Genomic DNA, 13,933 nt, shown 5'->3' with positions numbered 1-13,933 from the left:
ACCCAAACCCGTAGATCACTCTATATGATCACTGTATATGCTGATACGGTGATGATGTAGTGGTACATATCCAAGGCTGCACCTCCTGTCCTGTATTTGTCCCATCGGCCAGCAGATGGTGCTGACGGGGACAGCACGGCTGCAACCCCCATCTCCGCGTCTCCTTTTTTCTGTCAAACTACATGTTCAAGCAGTAGCTGCACCGTTTCTAATCCTCCTGTATAAAGTGCATCCATTCCTTTGTGTGAAATCGAACTGCCCAGTGTCTGAATGTGCGAAACTGTGTCTCTGTGTCACAGTGCAGTCGCCTCAGAGAGCTACTCCGGCCTCCACTCTGGACACTGTGAGTAGTCAGCTTCCTGGTAAAATGACTCAGGTCCTGTCTGATTAGCCCAGTATGCTGAGGTATCACCCTTAACTAATGTTAATGTGTGATGTGATAGTAGTGTGATGGTTTGATACTTTGCATTAAATGAATGGTCCTAATGATCAGTCCCTCCAGATGTCTCCGGGGCAGAAAGGGGAGCGTGGGGAGCCAGGCCCAGCCGGTCCCCCCGGACCCTCCGGCCCTCCAGGACGAGCCTCGGGAGAGGGAGAGGGAGGGGAGCCGGGACCACGCGGTCCACAGGGGCCACAGGGACATCCAGGCTCACCTGGAGCGCCGGGGAAAGATGGACAGCCTGTGAGTTTTACATGTCTGTCGTTTGCTTCATTTGCAATATTCAAAATATTCTATTTTTAAACGTAGCTTTCTGTTTTCATAAAACATTAGATGAAAATAATGAATGGCTTTCCACTTTTCTTTTCTCTAGGGAAGCAAAGGTGAAACTGGTTTACCAGTAAGTGAAGTCTTTCCAGTCTTGTAGCTTCTTTCTTATGGGAGTCTTTTTTTTTTTTTAGTGTCTCTGGGGAAAACCGATTTAGGAAGGTACCAATTTCCAGCATACAGTTGCTAATTTAGAGAGCTACACTTTAGCTACTTTTTACCTGATACCGGATGTCGATCCAGCCCGTTCCCTTTACTGAGTGCTGCCACTAGACTGGGCTTTGCAGTCTGGGTAGAATTCCCGATGTCAGTATCTGTACCATTCCTGCTCTCACAACTTATTACTTATTTGGTTCAAGAGCCAATGTGCTAGACTTGAACTGTGTTTACGTGACCTGACATCTGAGGCGGCTTTGCCTCCGTTATATTGACCACGGCTGTGATCGTCTTTCACCCAGGGAGCAACCGGGATTCCGGGATTCCCAGGACTTCAGGGCGAGCCTGGTCTTAAGGGAGAAAAGGTAGGCAGTACCCCACGTTTAATACCATAATACCTGGACTTGAATATGCTCAGAATTTAAATACTTAAGGTATTTACAGACACGTGCCTACATGTGAATTGTCACAGACTAATAAAATGAACCAAAGAATGAATCCGTAATTATTTTAACTACTGACAACACAAATTAATACAAAAATATTCTGTCGTTTTCTTCCTCAGGGTGATCCTGGTGTTGGATTACCAGGGCCGCCCGGACCTCCGGGTCGATCAAGCAAGTCTTCCCTGTTCCTGGTAGGAAACTTTTTCACTCTCCCTTGGTCCTGGCCTACCCCGGACTGTAGTTATTAATGACACTTAACAGTTAAATCTGGCCCGAAGCAAAGCTTAAGTCTGGTCCAGTTATATTGTGGATTTGGTCTAAAATAATGAAAGATTCCTGTTTTTTTCCCCCCTTTTTAGGTGTAAGCAAGCTCGGCTTCTTGCTGAAAATCATGTTCTTTTATTGATAGAACTTGAATCTGTCCGTCTCAAATTCATTTATCATGTAGACATGTTGCTCCCTCTGCTATTGATCCGGTTTGTTGGGTTGCAACTTTTCAGCAGTCACCCTCTAGATGCTGCGTCATCTCTGCTGCGGTTTGAATTCAGAGAAAGTTGCACATTGCAGCTGCTCCTTCAGCTGTTGGATAATCCTGTTGTCTTTCATTTGAACTAGAGATGATCCCCGAATCACTGAATAGTTGGGTTACTATCGGGTTCATTCTTCCCTGAACTAGGTTAGGTTGTGTTTTTGTCGTTGCTGAGGTTACAGTTATAAGGTGTTTCATGTTTGCCGCAGTTGTGCTCTGTTGCATCCGTCCTTGTCATTGTGTTCACTGGTGTTTTTTTTTATGCAGCAATAATATGTATGAGTGAGACTATAAAAATGAATTTGGTCCAAAATGAAGTATTCGTCATGTAAAATGACCGATGCCTGCCCTGATGATTTGTTTTTTTTTTTTTTTAAATTGCTGAGGCCTTTAGGTCTTAGAAGTATTAAATCATTATTATCTCTGTGAACAAAATGACTCCTGAAAGAAACAGGGGAGCATTTAGGCATGAGAGCCTTTAGTTGATTCGACCCATCGGGATCATTGATAAGTTCACCAACCGTGTCTGGCTTCTTGACTAATTGACTGGTCATATGGCCTGTATTCATCAGGAGGGGTCAGGATTTGAAGACTTTGACACTGATGCAGAAATCCTTAGGGTGAGTGACTTTCTTTCCTCTTCACTCTTTCCTTGTGACACCCTGTTCATTTTGACCGCTCGGGCCCAGCATCGACACGCTACACTGTCTGTTCTTCTCCGTCTCATTGTCGTGCAGAGACTAGAAAAACCAGTGTGTGCGATGTATCACCTTGCTGCGACTTTTTGTTCATAAAGTTGTATTCGTTGAACTTTGATGTTACAGAAAACTTGCTCACCAACATCGACTAGAGAGACACACGGAAAGTACTTTTCCAAGAATTCTCCCCAATACGTGACTAAGATATATTGCCTCATTTCATCAGGGGCCTCCAGGGCCTCCTGGCCCCCCAGGACAACCGGGGCCCCCAGGAACCCCATCAGGGGACATATTGCCCAGACCAACTGGGGCCCCTGGGAAAGATGGGAAGGATGGACAGAAGGGTGAACCTGGACTCCCCGTAAGTTCAACATTCTTTCCCCCCTTCCTCTCCTCTCATTGTTCATTTACAGTTCATCAATAAGAGCAAAATCTAAGAAGAAGGTATTAAAATGTCACAGACAGTAGTTAAAAATGAAATGGGACAAAGGAGTTCTAGAAGACAAATTATTTTCTGAAGCAAGATAGCAGTGATTTGTACAGAAAGTTGCTCAGAAAGCTTTCTTTCAGCGGCTTACGAAGTTCATATTCAACATCAAACGCCATCAACTGATGCGAGGCCTCTCTGGTCTTCAGGACACTTGCACTGCTGACCTAGCTTCTGTTTTCAGGTGATTGAGGAGTGGTTTATTGGCTCTGGGTCTGGGTCTGGGTCTGGGTCTGGTCAGGTATTAACATTTGGTCCCATCGAAGCTCAGGGGCTGAAAAGACAGTATTTCCCCCAACTTTTATTTGAAAATCCCATGTTCGTTCACCGCTTTCCTGCCACTGCTTGCTGCACAGCAGTTGATCCGTGTGCAAACATATTGTGCGTGTGGTTGAGAGAAAATGAGAGAAATAGATTATTTAAGAAGTGTGTGCATGTATTGTGTGAAGTATAAGGAACATAAATATACATGTCTCTGTCTGTAAATATGGCTGCCTTTCAGTACAGCTAAGTAGGACACAAGGTTATATGAATACGCAGCCATGTACCGACCATCCCGATAGGTCAAGCCCTTTTTCCCATTGCCTACAGACTGCATAGAAAGCTAACAGCATTTTGGCAGGAACTACTGAAAGAGCTTCAGAACATGGTCTCTGCTGTAGCATCTGTTGGGGGAAATGTGTCTTTTGTCTTTCAAAGGTTAGAGGCTTTTACTAACTGTGTGAATGGACTACTCACAGGTTTGCCATATCTACTGCACCGCCACTTAGGCTCATGAACAGTCCACTTCAGTTCACGGACGTTCATTAGCTTCTGATTAATACTTCCTAATTGTTAACCAGATTACCCATGATAACTTGCATGTAGGATCACTTTTGTTCAAAAATACACATGGTAGCAACAATTACACAACCCATGCAAATTCGGTAATAAATGTACGTATTGTTTCCCTCCCTAATTCTGAAATATAAATACAGTCCTGTCACTCTTGCAGGGAGTCGACGGAAAAGAGGGCGATACGGGGCCTGCCGGGGAGAAGGGAGACAAGGTGAGGCTAAAAATCAGCACAGTATATTCTAACTTTGGACAGAGAAATAAAACCGTCTTTAAGAAGTCCATATTGAATTCATGCATTGACTTGCCCCGTACAATTTTAAAAATCGGAGTTATGTCCTCTTTCTGTGAATGTACAGCACCCCAACCTCCATCCGGCTCCTGCTTGTGTGGTTTCCACCCTGCTGTCTTTTGTACGAGCCTTCTCTGACATCCCCCCGAGCGGGGCTGTTAGTGCTCTGTTAGCAAAAAACAATTATACACAAACTAAATAACCACCCAATACAAAGAGCCAAGCTGTTAATGAGGTGACCCTGTGGACTAATAAAGCTACGGGGCTTGACTGTAAACAAGTCTGTGTTGCAATAGCTGCTCTGCCTTTTTGTGCTAACGAGAAACTACTGTCGGTCTCTTGTCACTGCTGGAGTTAATGTTAGTTGATTATATTTTATTTGTTAACAGGGAGAGCCTGGTGTTAGCGGGCAACCAGGACTAAAGGTAAGATCTGATTATTTCACTGCAGTGAACCGCCATTGCTTCCATTAGCGGCGATAATTATACTGAGCTTTTAAATTGGCATCGTACCCAATGTGGTACAATTTCTTGGTGCGGTATTTATCTTACACTTCCAGTCACCTTATCTGTTTCACTTTCAACAGCCAGAATATATACAGCTCCGAAGAGGATTTAATCAACATTTTGAATTTGTCATCCATCTCTCAGGGAGATCAGGGCCCTCCAGGGTTCCCAGGCCTTCCAGGGGAAGAAGGTACCGAAGGGCAGCCTGGTCCCAGGGGTCCACCTGGCCCAGCTGGGCCCCCGGGACCCCCTGGAAGGGGCTTCATCTTGGACTATGAGGTACAGCCTGTTTCACTAATTCATGACTGGGCTACTTATAATTCAACTGACAATATTAGTATGGTTGTAATCATAAGGAGCCAACGTCGGTCCTGCTGTTATGAGGGATTAAAGCTTGCCGGTTGGCTTCTGCCTGGTCTCTGTAAAACAGAGCATCACCCCTGCTTTTTTAATAAGCTTATCTCCACAACATCCCATCGAATATCTGCATGGTTCGAGTGGTTTGAAATGTGTATGGCACATGAAATGCTCAGCTATTGTTTTGCTGTTTCAGACAAATCTGAAATTGAAGTCTGCTTTTTCAGTGTATTTGTACCATATCCATCAAAATCACCTGGTGATTTAACGGAAGTGGTTGAGATTTTTTGGAAACAATTATTCTCTTACTCACTACTTATTATGAATCTCTTTTTCTTTTTTCTTCTTCTGTAGGACTTAGAAGGATCTGCGATGCACAGCGGTTTTGGAGCTGGATTCTCCAAAGGCCCACAGGTACGACTGCAATGCGTGTGTTACCATGACAAGCATTCTGCACCGTATTGTTTTGCATCTGAGTGTTTTCATGTCGTCAGTCGTCATATCATTGTCAGCTAGTCTTGTTGCGTCAGATATTCTACCATACTACTGTTTTCCACAGGGTCCTCAAGGAATCCCTGGACTTCCAGGGCCCAAGGTATGACATTTGTGCATGTGTAGGCACTTATTAGTTACTTAAACCTGGTCCTCCTAATGGTAACCCTTTTGATCGGGGTTAAGATTTGGTCTTGGGGTTAAGAATGGCATGTGTTAGCTAATGCTTAAGATTCAGGTAAACATACAGGGAATTACCCCCCCCTTTCATTTTAGACATAGATTTATTCAATTATAGAGTTCAGGTAAGTCGTAGTTTGGAATTTATTTTAAACATGATTTTTCTCTTTTTGCCCACTGCAGGGTAAAGATGGTTTAGACGGCTCTCCGGGAGAGCCAGGGCAAAAGGTGAGTCTGCTTGTCTGCCGTCCTTCCGTTACACTTTTTGAGATGTATATCCGTACAAATCCGACAAGCTTCTTAAAACTTTATACCTTTAGGTCATAGTAAACGGATTTTAAATGAAAGGCCGCGTGGCATCGAGGGAGGTCGGGTTTTTTTGCAGCAAGGTGTTCGAGTAAGCAGAGAGACGGGCTTGCTACAAGAGTCAGGACCTGCCAGGTTGTGGGTCTTGTTGGATCTGATCTGTGCTCCTGATGTCATCTCCTAACACAAATGAAGCATCACACTAGATCTCAGTGACTCTTGTAATGATGAGTTGAACTTTACCGGTGATTAGAGAGAGAGATGCCCACACATGAGGAAGGCACAAGTCAAGTCACTTTGTTTTAATTGTTTGTCTACTAAACGGGAATCTCGGAAATGCATTTTACCATTAGAAAAAAGGAGCAAGCAGTTTTGTTGCCAGTGATACATGGAGCATGATGGATGTTTCTTCATGGTTCCTGCAGGGGGAGCCAGGTGCTACAGGACCCGCGGGTTTTCCAGGACAGGAGGGACTAAAAGGGGCAGAGGTCAGGAAATGGATCGACCGATGGACACATCAGTGATATTAATGATTTCATTAAAATGTCAGCTTTTTTCAGATAGTTCAGAGCAAGTGCTACTGGTTCCTACTGTGTCTTTTTCCACCATAAGCAACTGGCAAGCCAGTTTTAAAAGTAAAAATTTTTAATGACTGCTTTGATTAAAATCTGTAAAATGTCTCGTCATTTATATCGTAAGTCCACTCGTCAACGAGAGAGGACACATTACACACAAAACTTTAATACATGGCTTAACGTAACATTCTCAGCTATACGAGGACAAACAAAGGAACAATATGTTTTATAGATAGGATTAAAGTATATACCTGTGGAAAAAACATCAAAACTGACGGAAAATAACTGGATGTTTAACTCTGATAACTGATAGTATGTTTTATCCTGCGTCACCTACAGGGACCAAAGGGGGACAAAGGTGATCCAGGACAAAAGGTAAAACCGTTATGGAGTGGATATGGGAAGTGGTCAGACTTACAAGTGCACACAAACACTTTTACACGATTCTGACATCTGGAGCCTCCTGTGCTGCTGTTTACTGAAATGCTAAAATGTCAGCTGTGCTTTTCCAGGGCGAGGTGGGACGGGACGGACTCAGTATTACCGGCCCTCCAGGACCCCCTGGACCACCAGGGCCCATTATCAACCTCCAGGATGTAAGTAGCACCCGACCCACAGCCGTTCAGGGCTTACTTAGGCTAGAAGGGACATTGCAGTGTTGGCAGCACCCGTGCCACTCTTCCATCTTGTTGAGGGAATGGGAACATGGTTGTTTCAACTACGTTTCAATCATACTTATCTGGGTTTTAGCACAACAGTGACCTTTTGGGGGGGGGGCTGCACTGTGTAACCAGAGGGATGAAGTCGTTAAGTCTGTTTATACTGACAAAACTTTCCTTCTGTCTCTTGCTCAGCTCCTACTTAATGATACAGATGGTGCCTTCAACTTCTCAGGGATTTTTGAGGCTCAGGGACTTGCTGTGAGTATCAGGCGAAAAAACATCCATTGCGGACCAAATGATCTTGATGTCATGGCAACAAAAAAATGTTTTAGATAACTATTGTTGGTTTATATTTGTGGAGCATAACAGCCCAGTGTTCCCGTTAGTGCGTTCAGCTGTCACGTTTCCCATTCCAAAACACTTTAGACAAATAGGTACACAAACATTGATATGACAACATTTAGAGAAACAATTTTAACTTTTTGTTTAATTCCTGTCATGGCAGAGTCAAACATTTAGATATGGAGTTATATTTATGTTTAAATTTATTGAATGTTTGCAGGGACCACAGGGTCCAAAGGGTGACGTTGGGTTACGAGGTGTTCAAGGACCTCCGGGACTGAAAGTAAGTGGGGCGTGCACGCATTTGTACAATATCTAAGCAAACTAAAGAGGTGAAACAAACAGAATTTGCACCCTTATTTTTCTCTGTTCTCAGTTTAATAAGAGTTTGTTTTACTTGTGTTTATGCATGCAGGGTGAAAAGGGCGAGCCGGGACAGGTCATTGCAGCTGATGGATCTATGGTGTCAAGTCTGGCTGGTCCAGTAGGGCCCAAAGGAGTCAAGGTTGCATCTCTTGTCGCAATTTTCACTTTCCAGATCAGATTTTCTTCATATCTGTCATTTGCATTAACTTACTAGGGATATAACGTGCATACATTTTCCTCAGGGTTTGAATGTCAGTGTAAATATCTTTATTTAAAAAGTTGCCATAACCGTGATCTTGAAAACCTCTTCAATGGAACTGTACGAGTCAGTGCGAATGTACTTTTGTTCGTAGGGAGATAACGGTGTACCTGGACCCCCTGGAATTCCAGTAAGTATCGATGGCGAGCCACAAAAGCAAATTCAACTAAATTTTCATTTTTCAAGCTTTATAACACCGTTTACTTACATTTGTTTCTGGTGCTACGGATTAAGGATACAGTAAATGCATTTCAGATATGGAATCAGTCGCATTGTCTTGTTTCTAACAGGGACCTATGGGACCCCCAGGACCAAAAGGAGAATATGGTTTTTCTGGAAGACCTGTAAGCACCACGAACTCACCAAAGATTACCGCTTTGATTAAAAGAGCATACAGACACTGACACGTCCTTATCTTAGTTCTTGGTTCTGTTGTTGATGAGGAGATTCAGGTTAAATTTACTTATTGTCTGTGTTCCTTTCAAATAACAATCGTTTGTCTTCAGCTGTAAAAACACAGCCTCTAAACCCATAGTTAAGCTCAATACACCTACCGTTTGAGAAGTTTTACATTAAATTAAATCACACATTGACTCAGTCAACAAACTACCTAATTACCTAAATTGTTAGAATCATTGAAGTTAATCCGATCTAACTCCTCATAAAGTTGTTGTGTTAATTTAGACGATTTTGGATAATGCGTCTCTCTCCGTGTAGGGTCGTCCAGGCCTGATGGGACAAAAAGGAGAGAGAGGGGACTCTGTCGGGCTGCCGGTGAGTCACACACCAGGGTGTAATCAGAGCATGTGGGGGGGAAAAAAAAAAAAAAAAAAAATGTGGTTTCTACATGTGAAATAATACAAAAGATCTGCAAATGAACCACGCACAAATTGCTGTGGATTATCTGTGCACATTTGTTACTTCTACCACAGTGTGAAGTTTTATAGCACCTGTTTCCCCCCCTTTTAGTCACTGTATACTTCAAATAGTTTTTTAAAAAATTCACCTTTTCTCCTTTTTATTTATTTATTTATTTATTTTTATTTTTTTCCCCGTTCTTCGCTTTCTTGTCGTCCTCGTCCGCTCTGCTAAGGGACCTCCTGGCCCCCCTGGACCTCCTGGCCGCCCAGGAATATTCAACTGCCCCAAGGGAGTAAGCACACACACACACACACACGTACACTCTTTTTCATTAACACACACTTCTGACGCCACTCTTCTCAATCGTCACCTGTGTTTAATACTTTATATATGCTTACTGTCCTCTCTCCTCTCCTCGTTTCTGAAGACAGTGTTCCCCATCCCTCCCAGACCTCACTGCAAAATGGCTGTAAGTTCCTACCTACTGTATACAACCACGTTGCTATTGTGGCATGAAAGCTTTTACTACAGCCTGTGTTAGAAAACCTTATTGTTTTTGCTCCTTCTTTCCAATAATCTAAAAAATAGATTAATTGTATACATAGTGGCCTAACAGACGCGGCGCGATGCATTTTTTTAATTTTCTGACACAAGCTGTATAAAAGTCGCTGTCCAGATGGATCAGTTATCTACAGGCCTTTAGAGACTATGATGAGTCACCTCTGCCTTCATTAACCCTCAGCTGCCTGCATAATCCCCTGGTTGATTTTCTGTAGCAGTACAGTACAGTCACTCCTAACTACCGGTTCTGTACGGTCCTGTTGCTCCCACTCCGGCCCCGACACACCGGCCACTCCCTTTTCACTCGGTTTCTTTTGCACAGCTCCCCTCCCTGCCCCTTGAGTCTACAGATAGACCGCATGTTGTTCTGTGTAACATCGGCCACTGCCTTAACATTTTGTCACTCAGAACTGTTCGTGGATTGCTCCGACATATTCCTGCATGCTGCATGTCCGGTCTGGAAAGGTGAAGGCTCAGTGCCAAAAACAAAATAAGGTAGTACTAATATCACATCTACGATCTGCACTGGTCATTTGCAGGGTGATTTTATAATATTAACACTACACATTGGATGATCTAATGTATTCCGACTTTTTTTTTTTTTTTTTCTGACAAATTGCCATGATTTCCAAATTCAGTCATCACTGACTGCTGTTAATGTTTGTGCACTATTATTTCAGCTTAATCCCAATGGATCCATTGCATTTGGTAGGTTGGATTATTTTTCATGTTTACCAGAAATTTTGACGCCTAAAGTCTGTTGTAGCCACGTTTATCAAAATATCTCTAAACAAGGCGACTTTACAGAGTATTCAGGATATTAGGAGAGGAATAAGCAAACGATTTATGGCTTTTTGTCTCCAAGGAAACTGTCAGACGGGACTAAAAGGAGAAAAGGGGGAGAGGGGCGTTCCCGGGATATCAGCTCCACCAAGTGAGTCAGCACTTCAGAATTTGTTGCTCAAATTAAATCAAATCAAAGGATAACGGCGCTCCCCATGTAAATGAAAAATGTCTAACAACGTAAGAACATTAGATGCCTTTATATATCACCAAAGAGAAGAACAATGTTTATTAGAAACAGAAATAGGATGAAAAAAAACCAACTTAAAAAGGTTTGATTTTTATGTTAAGAAGGACATTCTGTTTTGTATTTTCTCTGTGCTTTCCCAAGCCTTTTTTAATGAAAACACCCTGCTGCGATTTAAACTAGTTTTTAGAGTATTTTTGGACTTTTAACGCCTTCCTCTGTTCTTTCCTGTTTTTCCTTTTCTAGACACATTTCTTCCCAGTGGAGGCTGGGTACGTTTCAAATCAGTCGGTTCTTTTTTTGTATTGTTTTGTTTTGTGTTTGGGAACATGCTGATTTAATGTGCCATGAAAACTCAAGTTTTGAGTGTGTCTGCGCCTGTGTATGTAATTGCAGGGGGCAAGAGGTGACCAGGGTCTCAAAGGGGAGAAGGGAGACAAGGGGGAGGCAGGCATGCCAGGGCTACCAGGTATCCCTGGGAGACAAGGACTGGTGGTGAGTCCAAGTTCCATGGATAAACAACCGTATCGTCTTTTTGACCACGGCAATCAGTAACTTCTTCCTGACGTGTTTCAGGGGCCCAAAGGAGAGTCGGTTCTCGGTCCTCCAGGTAGCCCCGGGGTGCCGGGCTCCCCTGGCGTCCCAGGCTATGGGAGACCAGGTCCTGTTGGTCCCCCTGGGCCACCAGGGCCTCCAGGACCAGGATACGGCTCAGGTAGAGCTCATCAGTCTTACGATTACAGGAAAATGTAACGGTGTATGCCGTTGTTGTATCTGATGAGATCAAACAACCAGTTATGAGCTTGTATGAAAGCGTTGACATCTTTGTTACAGCAGCTCTGACCATGGCTGGCCCCCCTGGACCTCCTGGACCACCCGGACCTCCTGGATCTTCGGGTAACACAGCATCCGTAAGTTAATTTGTTTCTTCCGGACACATACAGGGTGTACACGTAGTTACACCAGTATGCCAACTGTTGATGGTTACTTTCAGAGCTAGAACTTTTAATAGTTAATCATTCCGCAATGGACACTAAAATTCACTATCGGTGTCAAAATCAACCTAAAAATGTCCAAGCTCCCAGTGATATGTACAGTTTTTCTTGTTTGTATATCTCTGATAAAATATTCTTACTTTATTGTCAACTTAGTAGCTGTTTCCAGTGCCTTCAAACACAACCAGCCGGGCCTCATTCAGCAAACGTAACTGGACTTCTCTGTATTTGTTTTGTCAGCTGAAAATGTTTCCGACCCGTGAGAGTATGATGCAGCAAACCCTCAGGGATGCAGAGGGAACTCTGGCGTACGTCACGGTAACGGGAAGTCTGTTCCTCAAGGTCTCCCAGGGATGGAAAGAGATTCAGGTACAGACTTGGACTAGCATTGTACATCTAGATTTATCCCACATTAGTACAAGATATGCAGAGCCAAACGTAATTTAAAACGTCAAATGTGTACATGAATGTCAGATTACTAAACAGGTTGATGTTGTTTCTCTATACCGCAATCAGTTGTGTAATCTTTCAGGTGAAAAATGAATTCAGTAGCTAGGAACGTCCCCCGGAGCTGCCCCCCCCCCCCCCCTTTTCAAAGTCACGCACCTGTAGCTCAAGGCTGAACTGATGCAGCAAATAAAATGGTGTAACAGCAGTTTAAACGGTTTTCTGTTTCTCACTTGGAAGTTGTCTTGGTCAGCGAAGCCTTGAGTGAGTATCCTGATCTGCCTTTGAGACCCGTCTAAATCCGTTCCTAATATAAAAGTTCAGAAAAACACGTCTTTTCAGGGAAAGAATCGTTTTAGAGAGATTTTGGTGACTTATTCTCTGACTGTGGGTCAGATCCCCAACATCATTAATGGTCACCAACGTCACTAATGGTCACCAACGTCACTAACGGTTACCGGAAACGCTTTGGAAAGCGAAACATTGTCTCTAATCGAGAGGATGATCAATGATCAATCAGCTGCTGTAACTAATGTGCTATTTAATTTTATCATCAAAAATACAATGTGTGCATATGATATATACTGTAACAGTCAGACTGGTTGTCTTGCGATTTCAGGTTTTTGAACATGAGCTCAAATCACACAACGTATGGAATCTGTTTTACAGTCTTGATTTTTCTGTGCTTGGTCCTCGCAGCTTGGCAGTCTGATCTACCTCTCCAATAATATCGTACCACAAGATGAGGTACTTGTTGCTTCTTTTTATGGCTTTTTACTCAGTAAAAAAAAAAAAATCTGCTGGCGTGGAATATTGTGTGTCCCCGTATTCATCCATTTAACATCTCTTTTCAACTGTTCCTTTAGCCTCGAGTTGCATTTCAGATAAGAGGAGACACGGTGGAAAGAATCAGTTCAGTTAAAACGAGGGTGAGTATAAATCACACTATATTTTAAAGACAGGAACTTAACTGTTACAGCGGATTACTGAATTACGGATTAATGTACTATATTATGTGGCATATTATGCTACATGTCCCTTTATTTAAAAAAAAAACTGACAACCAATAACTTCTAGAGGTTTTCACAGCATATTTCTCATTATTTGACTCATGAATATAAACCAAATGTTCTTTTTTTATGGTTATGGTAGATTACTTTAGCTTTTTGCCAATGTACAGCAACATGGTCAGTACTTAAGGTTACAGTGAAACAGGACTCCTCTAGCATCCTGTGAGTGACTCCGGACTAACACTGAACCGTTGCTCCCGCTCCCTCCAGCTCAACCTGGTGGCCTTGAACCAGCCCCACTCGGGGGACATGATGGGGCTCGACACGGTCGACCGGATGTGTTACGAGCAGGCCAAGGCGATGGGTCTGGCTCCAAACTACCGTGCCTTCATTTCGTCTCACAGGCAAGACCTGGTCCACGTGGTCTACCCTGGTTTCCGTGAAACTCTGCCAGTTACCAATCTCAGGGTGAGTCTGCTCCCCTGCTGTTTCTTGCTGTTAAAAATCTACTTATACTAAACTGTTATCAGACATGCACCCTCTACTCATGAGAATTTCTGGTTGTATCTCACCCGTTATGTGTCTCCTTCAAGGGAGATATGATGTTCAGGAACTGGCGATCCATTTTCAACGGCGATGGGGGCCCAATCAATTCCAGGATACCAATCTACTCCTTTGACGGCCGAGATGTTTTAGCGGACCCTTTCTGGTCAGTAAACTTGGTTGACTGCCATCTTGTTTGTGTCCTTGCGTCCGTCGTATTTATATATTCTGCC

General features: G+C 43.3%; 1 protein-coding gene across 6 annotated transcripts in view; it reads left to right on the top strand.

The window, feature by feature from the left end:
* Positions 1–13,933, top strand: part of LOC120789729 (collagen alpha-1(XVIII) chain-like) — a 57,814-nt gene that overhangs the window by 41,930 nt on the left and 1,951 nt on the right. The window contains exons 9-44 of one of the 6 annotated variants that reach the window (XM_040126674.1): positions 300–343; positions 503–682; positions 813–839; positions 1,225–1,287; positions 1,488–1,559; positions 2,470–2,517; positions 2,822–2,956; positions 3,267–3,323; positions 4,077–4,130; positions 4,598–4,633; positions 4,859–4,993; positions 5,426–5,485; positions 5,631–5,666; positions 5,927–5,971; positions 6,475–6,537; positions 6,964–6,999; positions 7,137–7,220; positions 7,479–7,544; positions 7,849–7,911; positions 8,044–8,133; positions 8,348–8,383; positions 8,544–8,597; positions 8,971–9,027; positions 9,347–9,406; positions 9,542–9,583; positions 10,356–10,383; positions 10,541–10,609; positions 10,952–10,977; positions 11,102–11,200; positions 11,282–11,420; positions 11,540–11,616; positions 11,941–12,069; positions 12,847–12,894; positions 13,014–13,076; positions 13,428–13,625; positions 13,751–13,866. In XM_040126674.1, the coding sequence (XP_039982608.1) occupies positions 300–343; positions 503–682; positions 813–839; positions 1,225–1,287; positions 1,488–1,559; positions 2,470–2,517; positions 2,822–2,956; positions 3,267–3,323; positions 4,077–4,130; positions 4,598–4,633; positions 4,859–4,993; positions 5,426–5,485; positions 5,631–5,666; positions 5,927–5,971; positions 6,475–6,537; positions 6,964–6,999; positions 7,137–7,220; positions 7,479–7,544; positions 7,849–7,911; positions 8,044–8,133; positions 8,348–8,383; positions 8,544–8,597; positions 8,971–9,027; positions 9,347–9,406; positions 9,542–9,583; positions 10,356–10,383; positions 10,541–10,609; positions 10,952–10,977; positions 11,102–11,200; positions 11,282–11,420; positions 11,540–11,616; positions 11,941–12,069; positions 12,847–12,894; positions 13,014–13,076; positions 13,428–13,625; positions 13,751–13,866 (2,635 nt within the window). Of the gene's footprint in view, positions 1–299; positions 344–493; positions 683–812; positions 840–1,224; positions 1,288–1,487; positions 1,560–2,469; positions 2,518–2,821; positions 2,957–3,266; positions 3,324–4,076; positions 4,131–4,597; positions 4,634–4,858; positions 4,994–5,425; positions 5,486–5,630; positions 5,667–5,926; positions 5,972–6,474; positions 6,538–6,963; positions 7,000–7,136; positions 7,221–7,478; positions 7,545–7,848; positions 7,912–8,043; positions 8,134–8,347; positions 8,384–8,543; positions 8,598–8,970; positions 9,028–9,346; positions 9,407–9,541; positions 9,584–10,355; positions 10,384–10,540; positions 10,610–10,951; positions 10,978–11,101; positions 11,201–11,281; positions 11,421–11,539; positions 11,617–11,940; positions 12,070–12,846; positions 12,895–13,013; positions 13,077–13,427; positions 13,626–13,750; positions 13,867–13,933 lie in introns of all 6 variants that reach the window. The other 5 variants (XM_040126673.1, XM_040126672.1, XM_040126675.1 and 2 more) reach the window with 5 other exon arrangements.

Source organism: Xiphias gladius, chromosome 5, assembly GCF_016859285.1.
Source record: "Xiphias gladius isolate SHS-SW01 ecotype Sanya breed wild chromosome 5, ASM1685928v1, whole genome shotgun sequence".
Classification (NCBI taxonomy): domain Eukaryota; kingdom Metazoa; phylum Chordata; class Actinopteri; order Istiophoriformes; family Xiphiidae; genus Xiphias; species Xiphias gladius.
The sequence above is the reverse complement of the archived record's forward strand: the minus strand, read 5'-3'. Positions and strand labels throughout refer to the sequence as shown.